The sequence below is a fragment of the Berghia stephanieae genome, chromosome 7, assembly GCF_034508935.2.
Source record: "Berghia stephanieae isolate SIO BIC M18660-M18661 chromosome 7, UCSD_Bste_1.3, whole genome shotgun sequence".
Lineage (NCBI taxonomy): Eukaryota > Metazoa > Mollusca > Gastropoda > Nudibranchia > Aeolidiidae > Berghia > Berghia stephanieae.
Window position 1 is genome coordinate 41953466 of NC_088366.1, and position 14016 is coordinate 41967481.

General features: G+C 37.0%; 1 protein-coding gene across 2 annotated transcripts; it reads right to left on the bottom strand.

Annotated features, from left to right (window-relative positions):
* Positions 1–749: 749 nt before the first annotated feature.
* LOC144977256 (uncharacterized) lies at positions 750–13975 on the bottom strand. Of its 2 annotated transcripts, none has more exons than XM_078922286.1 (5): positions 13827–13975; positions 9810–10003; positions 9334–9444; positions 8259–8461; positions 750–5505 (listed from the first exon to the last, which is right to left on the bottom strand). In XM_078922286.1, the coding sequence occupies exons 2-5, from the start codon at positions 9975–9977 to the stop codon at positions 2727–2729; spliced, it is 3261 nt and encodes a 1086-aa protein (XP_078778412.1). In that variant the 5' UTR covers positions 9978–10003; positions 13827–13975; the 3' UTR covers positions 750–2726. The 2 variants fall into 2 exon arrangements, with proteins under 2 accessions (XP_078778412.1, XP_078778411.1); XM_078922285.1 differs by having other exon boundaries at positions 13794–13974.
* Between the last annotated feature and the right edge of the window lie 41 nt (positions 13976–14016).

A 14016-nucleotide genomic window follows, 5' to 3' on the forward strand; every position in this document is an offset into this window, starting at 1 on the left:
ACTATCCAGAGAGTGCAACACCCTTTTAATAAATTTTGGGGAATATTTTTTTCTCCTTAAAACTGCAGTAACTTAAGAAAAAAAAAAAAATTTCTCTAACAATTGCAACCAAATTGCTGTGAAATAAAAATCCATCATACAATCAAGTACGGATATAACGACGACATCATCGGGACCGTAGTCAAATGTCGATATATAAGCGTGATGTCAATATATCAGTCATTCCAAAAATGAAAGGGAAACAAATGAGAGAAGGTGATATAATAACAAGGGAAAGCAATCTTAATGATTTGGTGGCCTTTAAAAGGACCAATTTAGAAATTTATTAAGGTTCACTTTATTTGACTTTAAAAAGTCCATTATTGTGGTCTGTCTGGGAAGACCCTTTCCTCAGCACTGACAAAGACGTCAAATAAGGAAGCACCCTCGTGCAGTTGATATGCAAAACAGTGTAGGGCCTTAATAATAATGAGAATGATAATAATAATAATAATAATAATAATAATAATAATAATAATAATAATAATAATAATGTTGATCATGATGATGATAATAATAGTAATAATAATAATAGCTATTAACTAGCGTGGTGATCAGAGGGTAGCAGATATGTAATAGTGCTGTCCAACTTTATGCAGCATTATGATCTATGAGTTTACATATATGCTGAAAAATTAAATCATTTTATGAAACAGTAAAATTCTAATTAATGAAACTGGTGTAAATTAAATAATTTAAATACGCAATACTTAAATAATCAACAATTAGATTTAATAATTAAACAATTAAAGCACCATACTTTAAAACAACGTTTGGCAAAACAATTTTGTCAAATGGATCATACAACCACGCTTGATGATAATGGCCTAAGTAAAGCCATTCGACAAGTTATCTTATATTATATAGACTGGCCTATGTAAAACCCTGCGTAAATTTGAATACATTGAGGAAAAAGTAAAATTAGATCTTTTGGACTAAATAAAACAATGCGCCTTAAACCAATTGCACACACACACACTCTCTCTTTCTCTCTCACACACACACGTACAAATGACTTGGATAACACAGCAAAATCAATCATTCAATAGTTCAGGTGAAAAAAAAATAAGGGAGTTAAGGAGGAAGAATAAATTAGAAAGTAAAGAGTATTTATAGGAGTAAAGTTCGGGATCAGAGATAGAGAGGGGAAGTCACAGTGTCCATTAACATAAAAAAAATGAACAGCATAAGAAGAACTCTTTCTAACAGCTCACATTTTTAAAATAATTTTGGCCTTGAACCACAAAAAATGATATTTAAAAAACAAATTAAAAGTTTGTTTGTTTGTTGTTTTTAAGGGTTTTACGGCGCTTGCAACACATTTAGGTTATATCAGCGCCAGTAAAAAGGAAGAAAATGGGATAGTAAAAAGTTCTAGAATTACAATTGAAGCATCCAAGAGAAAGTAAGACATAGGGGAACTGGGAACAAATAGGGATCAGATGTAGATTCCAAGAGCATATCACCAATGTACTTAGTTTGAGTTGAGATCACCTCTAAGTCTCATCCGGACACAAGTACAAAATCCAACAAAGAGGAACACACTCAAATGCTTACATTATACATCAAAAAATAACAAATATACTAATACATAATAGAGAGATGATTTACAAGGAAAAAAATATCATCTCCCAAAACAATAACTATGCATTTGACTGTTTCCCTCCCAGCCAGGACTCCGACCAGGGCCAGGAAAAAATCTAAGTATCTCATTCCAAGACTAAGACAGAAAGCATGTTGGAAAACAGATATAAGGGGATAGAAGACACAGTGTGTACCTCCCTGCCCGCTATGGGAGGTCAGGATCCCCACCCAGTAAATAAAAGTTTATGATGTTTCAAATCATGTTACAATATCGTAGACATCCCTTTGTCTGGCTACATATTATTGCACGCACCATAAATGCGATAGCAGGTGACAAAATGTTACATGGGACAAAATGGACATCAATTCTCTCTTCCATCCAGTCTTTGGCTCAGAAACAGAATTAGAGTAAGTAGTTGATGCCACAGCCTTTTCAGAGATTGTCAAACTGATAGTTTTATCTAAATATTGATATGTTTGAGATTTTAGATTCTACTCTAACATACATTTGTTTTTGGGAAATACTCGTAAACATGTGTATATGAAGGTGTGATCTTAACACAATATAACATTAACATACAAATGTAGATCTATTTTCATACTTAGGTCTCTATAAACCAAGAAAAGAAAAGAAAGATTATTCTTTTAAAAATGTCAACACCTGAATACGACTAGAATGGCAATGGAGCAATTGAGAAAAATCGCAATTCATGAAGAAGAAACTGCACATATATCATGATAAAAGAGACATACAAACCAGGATGGAGGCACTTCCAAAAATAGAATTTAAACGAGAAAACCTTGAAAGATGGCAATGATCATAGATATGCAGTATATCATAAGTAAATGGATCATAAAACTTGCACCGAAATTACTTAGATAAATTAATATAATAAATAAAGCTGAAGACCAACAATGCCATTCATCGGCACAGGAATTGGATGAGCTTTGGGCATAAAGAGTTTAATAAAATCCAATTGGTTTGTCCAAGAAATCAGTGCAATCAATACATGTACACAAGTCAAATTTGTTGAACGATTGACACAAAATCAATACTGACCTAACAAGTCATTCAAACTGTTTTGGAATAAATTTTGCCATTCTCAAGTCTTTCCAGTTAAAAGAAAGTCTATAAGATCGTCACCTGTTTGCGTCATTGTATCTGTCAAAAGATTTACCATAGTCTGTGTTCCTGTTTCCCCTGAACTATCTTCCCCTGTCTGTGTTCCCATTTCCCATATATTTTCTATTCTTGTCTGTGTTCCAATTTCCCACGCATCATCTCCCCCCGTCTGTGTTCCCATTTCCCATGCATCATCTCCCGCCGTTTGGGTTCCCATTTCCCATGCATCATTTCCCCCTGTCTGTGTTCCCATTTCCCATGCATTGTCTCCCTCTGTCTGTGTTCCTGTGTCCCATGCATTATCTCCCATTGTCTGAGTCCCCATTTCCCATGAATATTCTTCCCCTGTTTGTGTTGCCATTTCCCATATATCATCTATTCCTGTCTGAGTTCCCATTTCCCATGCATTATGTCCCCTTGTCTGAGTTCCTATTTCCCATAAATCATTTCCAAAAGTTTGGAGTCCAGCGATTTCATGAAGATCATCACAAACAGTAGTCTGGGTACCAGTTTCAAATGTATTATCAACCAAAGCACGTTCATCACCACTTTCCATTGTGTTCACCTGTGTCATTTGTACTGCTGTGCCCCATATATCCTCAAAATTTGTTTGCAGGGCCATTTCCCGAACATCATCCAATGTCTGCGTCCCAACCTCCCAAAAATTGTCTTCCTCATTATCCGAGGTATTCCTTTCATTCTCAGCACTAAATTGAACCGGTGTTTGACAGGCAATGTTTGTGAGATTTTGAGATGTTTGTGAGGTAAAGTCAGATGAAAAACCATTAGATGACTGTAAAAGAGCATCAAATGTTAAATCATCTTCATCAAATGTCTGTGTGGCCATATCTGATAAAAGAGCTTCTAAGGTTATATCATCATCAGGAAGTGACAATGTTTGTGTCATTGAGTCAGCCATTGGGTTGACATGGGGATCATTTGACGTGATAATACTTTTTGCTCCAGATTTTTCAGCAATTTCATTATTATCATCCTTCGAAAGACAAGTCAGTGATTGTTCCGAAAATTCCCATAGACCCACACTCTCCGTTTGTAATGCCATTGCCCTCTCATCACAAATGGATTTCTTTGTTTCCTGTTCCTGAAGGTTTCGTGACACACTGTTTGTTGTTTGGTTCCAGATGCTAACGTTGGATGCTGACTGATGGCTTTGAATATCTACATATATCTGACTTTCCTGATTCGCCCAAGTGGACTCTTCTGTTATCAAATTTTTGTCATCATTGGAAACTGCTTGAAATGATTTCATGACATTTATTTGATTTGCAGAACAATTGTTGCCAACATTCTTACATGAAATGGCAGTACTATTCTCCTCAAAAATAGAAAAATTTGTTTGACAAATGTGATCAAAAGTTTGTAAATGTGATCCCAATGGTTGTGATCCACTGTCAAAATCTGAAGAAGTGGCAGCATCAAATGTTTGTGTCATTATATCTATACCTAAATTATCGAAAGTTTGTGTAGTAATATCACTTCTTAAACTAGTCTGGGTGGTGCAGTCAGAAATATTGGAATTGATGGTTTGTGTGATACTGTCCACCATTTCATCAAATGTCTGGGTAGTTGTGTCATTTGTGACAAAACTATTTCCATCGTTAAATGTATTTGTTCCAATCTCCTGTAAATCATCATTGACAAGTTGATCAAGAGTTTGTGTCATCATATCTGACGAGAAACATCCAAAGGTTTGAGTATTGACACTGATTCCAGAATGTTCCGGAAATAGATCTTCTAAAATACGAGTATTATCGTTAACACTGAGATCATGAGTTTGAGTGGAGGTATCAGATGCCAAGCACTCAAGTGTCTGTGTTGTGGAACTTGAAGATTGTGTCAAATTAGTCCGAGTATCTGAGTTGAATAACTTGGATGATGTAGGAGTCAGTAATGAATTGAATGTCTGAGTTATTGAGTTGCTGAGTTGAGGTGTTACCAAGAACCCACAGGTTCCCTGGGATGGAAATGACATATTATAATCATTAAAATCTCCTCGATTGTCAATGGTAGTTTGAGTTGACATAGATGCCTTGAAGTCTGCATCCGAGGTATTGACAGCTGTACTCTTGGGCTGGTTTTGATACAATATGGAGAATATTGTCTGAGATCCATTATTCTGAGACAACAAATTTCTTTGTGGATCTGTCAAAGTGGCTACAGTAAGTTTACGACTGTTCTTAATTCTCTTTGTAGTAGAATCACTTTTGCTCTTTCTACTACCTGTGTGAGTCATTGACTTCTGTGTTGCCCTAGATGTTTTTGTGATGGGGATATTAGAACTCTTCATGGCTCTTTCTAGAATGGATAGTTGTGTCTGAGTTGGAGCATGACGCTTTGACTTTGCTTGAGAAGGTATATGCTTGATGGTTTGTGTCACATTATCACAGTAAAGCTTTTTATCAGACGGTGTTTGAATTATTGAGACTAGAGGAGGTTGGATCTGTGAGCTGGTCTGAAACAGTGACGATGTGACATTGTCAAGAATGTTGTCATTTTGTACCATGACATTGACAGGAGGATGAACATGGAAAGAACTGTTTTGGTTTATCACTGAGATATTGGGTGGAATTGTTGTTGTTGCTTCTGTTGTTTTGGAAGAGGAGATGATAAGGGGAATACCATCCTGGGATGAAAACTTTGGCAAGATAGGAATTGGATGGCGCTGTTGAACTTTGTTTGATTTCTTTGGTTTTTTATTCACAATTTTTGATTCAACAGCAGGCATCTTTGGCTTGGGACTGTAAATTATAGGAGATGGGAAAGGGAGGGTCAGAGATTTTAAAAATAGAAGAAAATTTGACTCAGTGTAATATCGATGAAAAGTACTACCTCATACTTTCATGCTTTTACTTTGTATTTCTTTTTACAAATGTTAGGATGTCTCAGTCTTTGGAATGAAAAAAAATCAACAACTGTCTAAGTTCAAGTTGGGCGATTAATAATGGTAACTTAAGTATACATCTGTGCTGTATCAACTGTCATGAATGGCCTGTCAAATCAAATTTATGATGATATAAATGTATAATTTGAGTATGCTATCAAACCTAGGCTGCATGAAAAGATGTAATCTCCACAATAATATATATATCAGAGTCACATTTGGTTTATGACAATAAAAGGATGCGAAACTAGCATTTTTTTAAAAAGATTAGTTGTATCAAATCAAAAGGTACAAAAAATAAACAAAAAAAACAAGTTCAGGGCTTTGTCTTAAACGAAAATCAAAAGAATTTTATTGCATACATTTTTACACTGTCTAACTTTGTTGAAGCTGAAAGGCCTTGTGGTTCAAGCAATAAGCAAAACAATACAGTGCACTCTGGATACGTCGACATTGCTTAGGTCGATTTTTACCCAAGTCGATTTTTTTTTTCTTGGTCCCTCCCCCTTCTTCCTATATAACATTAGTACAAAAAAAAAAAACTCCACATAAGTCGATGTCGCTTAAGTCGATGTTCTTACCACTCATGACCACAATAAAAACACAAATAAACAAGTAAGAATTTTCAATAGTTAAGAATACCCGCGAACGATTGGCGCACACCAATGTGATGTAGGTGCTTTGCCTGACGTCCGTGCTCAATGTACATAAGCAGTATCGAATAACTTTGATTTCTCCATCTCACTTTTTACATCGTCGCAACTTCAAGTTCAAGTTTATTATTTTATTTTTTTTGGTTCTAATCCCAGGCCATCCTATATAATGGTCCTCTTAATTAATATCAATTTTATCAAGACTTCAAGTCAAGTCTACAACAACAATGGCAAACCTATCGCTTAAAAGAAAGATCCAGCTGATCGATGCATTTGAAAAACCTGGCACGCGATAGAAATCATCGCAGAAGAAATTGGCATACCAGCTATTTGTCTCGACAAGTTAGAAGAAGCATGACCTTGACCGACCCTTCCGATTTTCGTGGAATAATTCCACTTAATTGGTCTACATTCCGCATTCAAGGCAAACATTCAGCTTTTCAGCTTTCCAATCTATGAAAATTATTTTTAAAAAGTCTCTAGTAAAAAAAAGTGAGCTATGACTTATTTCGTCAGCATCTCATATAGTCAATCAACACACATTTTTTGTGTCTGATTAGTCCCTTCAAAGTGTGTGCAGCTGATGTCATTTAATAATATTATATTTTTGGGAGGGGGGTTGACTGAAGTATTATTATTGTGTTGACTCCAATGTATGAGGTCAATGACCTAGGTACTAATATTACGGTCAGATTCTTTCCCTATTTAATTTTAGCCATGTGTATTTGTGTGTCAACGAGCGCTTGTTTGAATAAGTGTGTGTTGAGGGGAGGGGATAGGAGGGTCCTGACAAGGTTAAATCCATCCATTCTACGTTTTGCTCTGAGACTGCCAGGACCTGTGTGTCCTCTATTATTATTTGATCCCCTTTTTAGTCTTTACATAATCTGCCCCTTTTGCACATTTTACATTTTATCATTTGAGTACTTTTGGATTGTCTATTACATTTTCTGTTGCAAATCATGTCATAGTCAATAACAGAAAGTTGATTCCGCTTTTTTAACTCAAATTCCGCTTTTTATGTATTCTGATTCCTCTTTGGGGCTATTGGGGGTAGGAGCCTCTGATGACCACTACAGGAACCTCTACTTCTCAGGTCAATTCAACGCGACCAGTGTGACATTAAGGGACATATTCTAGATTGGCTTGCTTTGTTCACATGCATTTTTGCTCATTTTGGTTACACTCCGGTTAAGTCGAATTTTTTCTCTGTTCCCCTGGGCATCGTCTTATCTGGAGTCTACTGTAATTTCATGTTAAAATTGCATATCAATAAATACTAACGAAAGAATGATAATGGAGAGGCTTCAGGTGGGAACAGAACAGACAATGGACGAATTGGCAATCCAACTTAGACGTTGTTAGGCAGAGGGATGCGATGTGGGTGGTCAACTCTGGTGTTGAGTTTTATTTTCCACATTTGTTTATTGTTGTGCTGACGAAGGGTTTGTACCTGAAACATCCATTGTTTGCTTATAACAGGAAAATGTTTGACACAGCAAAAACACCGGAAAAGTTTTTTAGAAAATACCAAAATCACAGAATTCCGAAGAAGATTATCACTGAATATTGCATCTTTCTACCTTTTGTTTCAAAATTATTTATCAGCAATTTAATTTATTACAGTCCATCCATATTTTGATTTCTTCAAGAGTAGCTTCGAGTTATGCAAGAAGACTCATAATACTATAGTTGTAAACCTGCCTATAATCTGACATTAAAAAATAGTCCTTCCAAGCCAAGAGGCTCATGGAGACTAGGGTGTATTCCTTATCATTAAAATGTTCTGCATTCTCACCCTTTAAACTAAAATAGGATGCTGGTCTAATGTATTGTAATGCCCACAACGTTTAACGGATCCAGCTACTCAAAAACTGCTAAATGGATAAAGAAAACTGCAGAGCATGACTTTCTTTAGAGCTTACTATTGAACTGCCCTTCAAACATCATATCTTACCATAATTCAGGTGGTGTCTTATGTCTCTTAGACAAACAGTGCATTTTGAGTGCTCCTTTATTTGTATAAATCTTCTCACAGTCCGGGCAAGTAAATATCTGACCACATTCTTTCTCATGGCGCAAACAGTCCCGCTGTAGACTAAAACCTTTCTCACATTTACAACACTTGAAGCTCTTTTCCATGTGAACCCTCATGTAATGCTGGAAGAGAATGGTTACAACAAATTTTTAAAAACATTCAAAACCATTTAATGTTGAATACTTCAATGTGTGATAATTAAAGAACAGTGAAAAGTTTGAATTAAAGGAACTATTAAAAAGACATGATGTTTTGGGTTATACCCCATATCTACAATGCAGACAACGAAAAAGAGACAAAATATTTTAGATGCGTGTGAGATAATAGAATAAAATGACTGTTTAATGCATACTTTAAAAATACAATAGAACTAAAAGCACTTTGTCCAAAATCTTCCATTACTATGAAAAGGGTACCTGCTGAAACTAAACCATTTTTTTCCATGCATGGCAAATATCTTTTAAAAATCAAATCATCTCAAATCATCACTATTGTTGTACACAACATAAATATTTGTGAATTAAAAGGAATTATTGTTGATGGTGCAAGAAAAAAAAAAAGAGAGAGAGATTTGATGAAAGAAACAGTTGATCCCTATGATAACGCAAAAAAACCTTTCATAGGCCCCGATAGCTAATCAGTAGAGCACTCACTTCATGAACCAAGGCACCAGTATCAATCCCAAGTAAGTGCAGTTAAGAGTTTTTCTCCATCCCCTGTCCACCCAGCAGGGCATGGGTCTGTTAGATCTAGCATAGCATCAAGTACTTACCCTATCCAAAGGGTGGCAAGTAATTGCCAATTTAGATTTAATGCTACAGAAACTGGGACAGACTCCAGCTTCATGGGTCTTATCAATTTTTGGGGCATAATGACCATTATATAATATCATTCATGTTTATAACAAGCATTATTAGCATCCCTTTATTTTATAATATAATTATAGCACAGCCTCAAGGAAAGGTCTGGTTTATGTAAAGTTGCAAAATTGTACCGTTCTAAGAATATCCAAATTCTTGAAAAAGCGGCCAGACTCAGGATTATAATAACAGCCAAAGTGGGGACAAAAATATTGGTGGACCACGCCTTTCTTGGGGCCTGTTTTCTGGTAATTGGAAGATGTTCGTAAGTTGTTTATAGAGACATTTAACTAGCAATTCATTTCATATCTAAAGGAAGAAAATATTTGTTAATCAACTGAAACAGCAGATGTTATTTTCTATTAAAATCAAGATGAGCTTAGCGTGAAATTCATTATTTAAAAAGATCAGCTTTGTGCTCATAAAGTCGTTAATTGAAAACAATAAAGACAAAACAGTACTTAAAGAAAGAAATCTCACTAAAACATAGAGGAGAAAATGTCAGAAGAAGATGGGGCTGAATTACATTACAATTGATTCATATAGGAATGAGACACTGTTTCATCTCTAAATTTGTTGCATAAATTAACACTATTTCACCCAAACTTACAATATTGTGAGCCTGAGCCTTGTGCAACCCAAGCAATGAGGGACTTGGAGTTGAGAAGGAACAACCATCCTCTGTGCATGAATAGACTCCATGGTTCTTATTGTGAGTGATCAATAGAGACTCGGGAACTGGCGTTATCTTTATCACTTCTTCCTCCTCTGGTAGCATCGCTATGAGTATGACAGTTATGAATTCTGGGATGGAAGAGAAAGAGGAGGCATATATAATAATGCATCTACTTCTAAAAAAAATATTGCAAAAAGAAACTGTGAGGAGAAGGAAACATATGAATGATATTGACATTGACATGCATATTAAATTTCATAAATTTAAAATAAAATTATGAGAAAAGTGTAGTTTATATTATTAGGTACATTGCAACCATAATTGAAATAAATAATGGTGCGATGTGCGATAAATAAATAAATAAATAAAAACACTCCTGCACAATTTCCTCCATCTCAAACTCTTCGGGACATGCAAAAAAATTGAGGAAACCGTGCCTTGCCATTACGACTTGAACTTGATAGGTAAGGGGGTGGGGGTGGGAGTGTGGCTCAGGGGTTGGGTCTTTGATTCATACCCGACGAAAGATATCTAGTTCAAATATCCATTGTGTTATGTGGCCTTCAGCAAGCCACCTCTCTCTCTCTAGCTCAATTTGTGGCTCTGCAATTCAGTTGACATCTAGGTTGTTCCAATCTTTCCTTGGAATAGGCCCTACGACATATTTCCATTTTAACATGAATAAAGTATTATAAGGGGTTGGTGTGCGCATGGGGTTGCGTTTCTGTCTCACAACATTCCTTTACTGTTGTAGCCAACAATAAGCAAATCATGGCCTTGTGGCATTGAAGTTAGAATGAATGGCGAAATTCATAAGAATAAGCAGAGGTGTGGTTATGTCCAATGGTATATGGAGTGTGTGAGTGCCTTTTATTAATTAAAAATTATTTAAGTTGGCTGGGTGAAATTAGTCTGAGGAAGGAATGGGATAATAATAACGAATAATAAGGTAAAACTTTGGGACATTCAAATGAGTTTGACGAAACTGTACTCGAGTCTATGAATATTTATATAGCACAGTACCATAGATTAACAATGCTCAATGTGATTCACAATTTTTCATTTATTCCCCCAGCCGTCCAAAAAGAACTTTTTATTGCCTGATAGGCATCCTTTTTTTACTACCACTCTTACAATTACAAGATCCATCACTGCCTACAACCAGATATTCATTAACACCTCTGTGTCAAGTGGAGTAATGTGTGTAAAGTGCCTTATATAAGGTCAAAACATGGGGACCAGATTTTCCACAATCACTCTCACTCATCCAGTCACTGACCATGCTAACGATCGTTTGATTTTGTAACCAGATGAGAGACTGTACAGCTGAGCCATCGAGCCACTTATAAATTAAAATAGAAGGGTAAAGCATAGTGAAAACATAACTGGGGAATGATAATCAACCCCCACCCTCTTCCCAACTGTAAATTATCTTAAAAGTTTTGTTGTTTTTTAAAGCCATCTGTCTTCTCCTGTCACAAAGAAGAAAAAGAAAGAGCAAAAAAATCCAATGTGGAAACCTGGTTGCGAGCCAAGTCAAAATATCATAAAAATTACTCTGCTTGGTTGAGACATCTTCACGAAAGACACCTCACTCCTATTATTATTTGACTGTGTTCTACTCTACTTCTACATCTACATCCTGGAAGATGTACAAAAATCATTGATCTGCTGCTAAAATCAAACTTTCCCAACTGATGCGAAATGCTAGTGCTGGTTTGGAGGTGGTAGAGGGCATTGGTAAAGGAGTAGGTCCCTGCCGCCATCTAGCTGTGTTTTATACAGAGACCATGGCCAGATGGTAAACCATCTGGCCATGGTCTCTGTATAAAACAGTGTTCCAAGGTTAAAAATTAGCCAACTTTTTTTCTGTTTCTTTAACTATTCCTAGCAACCAAGATGAAGCCAATTTTTAAAATTAAATGTTGCCATTTATCATTTTTTTTAAACATACTATCTAAAATAGTACGTTTAAAAATGACAAATGGCAACATAATAACTCTCTCTCTCTCTCTCTCTCTCTCTCTCTCTCTCTCTCTCTCTCTCTCTCTCTCTCTCTCTCTCTCTCTCTCTCTCTCTCTCTCTCTTTCCTCGCATCCGACCCCCTCATGTTCCTCTTTTTGGTCATCATCATAGCTTGTCGCTCCAACACCGAACCCACTCCACAGCATCTGTGGAGCAGACTCTTAGGTCATGGTCAGTGCAGATGGGCCCATCCTGGCATTCTCTAAGGATGTGCGTCATTGTCTGCTCTGGGCATCCACATGTACACAAGCTAGTCTCAGCCAGCCCCCACTTTTTCATGCTTACAGCTGTTCTCCCAATTTTTGCCCATGCTCTGTTCAGTGTTACCCATTCATTCCTGGGGAGCTCAGTTCCGTAAGGCAGTTCTTCTCTTGGATCTTCAGCAGCTTCATGGTCAGGGTTGATGCTCTTTTCCGTCATGAAGCTCTTTCTTGACTTCAGTCTACTTGTCATTGGGTTGTGGTCATGGAGGGGGTGTCTTGGGTCCATTTCCTGTTTATATTTCTGGGCTTTGGAAGCAGTGGCTCTTCAAATGTGGAGAGGTGCAATGCCAGCCAGCCGATGGAGGACTGAAACTGCAGTCAGTTTTCAAGTTACCAGTAATGATCCAGCAGGTGTTATGTAGCTCAGGGTCAATCTTTTTGGCATGGCAAGATCTTGCCCAGATTGGTGAGGCGTATTCAGCTGATGAATAGCAGAGGGCTAGTGCGGTTGTCCTGACTTTTTAAAAATCTGCTCCCCTTGTAGTGTTTGCCAGTTTTATTAGGAGCTGTTTCTTGTGGCCACCTTTGCTTTTGTTTTCTGTGTGCTGAGAGAAGGACAATGTGCGGTCTAAGATGACACTGAGGTACACGGGGAATGTGTTGTTCTCCAATATGTTCCCATTCCAGGAGATGTTCAGTTTCCTGTTGGCTTGGTGGTTTTTTTAATGGAAGGCACCCACTTGAGTTTGTCCTGGGTTGGCATTTAGTGAGTTCATTAAATAATACTCAGTGAGTGTCTTCAGGGCATCTGTTAATCTCTCCTCAATGGTCTTGAAATCAGAGGCCGGGATGCAAAACACAGATTATCGGCATATGTTCTCAAATTCATGTTGGTCGTTGGTATAAATGTTGAAAAGGATAGGTGCAAGTACCGATCCTTCAGGGAGTCCATTCTTTTGTGATCTCCATCTGCCTTTCTTCCCATCCATTTCCACAAAAAACGATGGTTTGACATAAGAAGGGATTTTATTATTGCAACTACTTGTAAGTTACGAGTTACCCTTGCAACCTTAAGGAGCAGTTTCCTGTGGTTTACTGTGTCATAGGCAGCTGTCAGGTCCACGAACACAGCCCCTGTAATTTGTTTGTTCTCATAGCCATCTTCGATTTATTGTGTCAAGTTCAGGAGTTGGTCGCAGCATGATCTTCCAGGGCGGAAACCAGCTTGGTCAGGTGACAGATGTTCTTCTACTGTTTGGGAAATCCTGCTAGTATCGTGCGCTCATACTTTGTACAGTATGCAGGGGAGGGATATTGGTCTGTAGCTCTTGCTGCTCTTTTTGGTAGGATCAATCAAGGTGGCAACCTAGTCTCCGGTAAAGAAGACAAGTTTCTGACAGAGTAGAGACAGAGAGATCACAGATTCTCACTCTCGAACTCGAGTACAATAAAATTCACTAAAATTTTCAACAAAAAAATATCAATAAATCTGGAATCGTTTGTCGTAGAGAAACAGATACGACGGTATCAAACGAAATATAATTTTAAGTCCCATAGGATCGGGTCAAACTGAAGATGTTTTGGAGTTTGAACATTCTAGATTATTAAAAGATCACAAAGTTGACAAAGTAGTGTTAGTGTTAAGTGACCGCAAAGCAAGAAAGTAAAGCCACAGCGCGTGCTCACTCACTCTTTAAAACTGTTTTTCGGATCACATTTATACCTCATAGTATTTCAAGTCTTAATTCCATATCTAACTGATTTCTTGATTGCCTTGACAACGGCACATTAACAACACGAATCCTTTGGCAATTGAATTCTTCAAGAGAGGAAAAAAAAGTTGTTATTAACTTGTTATTCTATGCAACAGCTAAGAGTAACATCCCTTGGTTACTCAATTCAACTATTTTTAC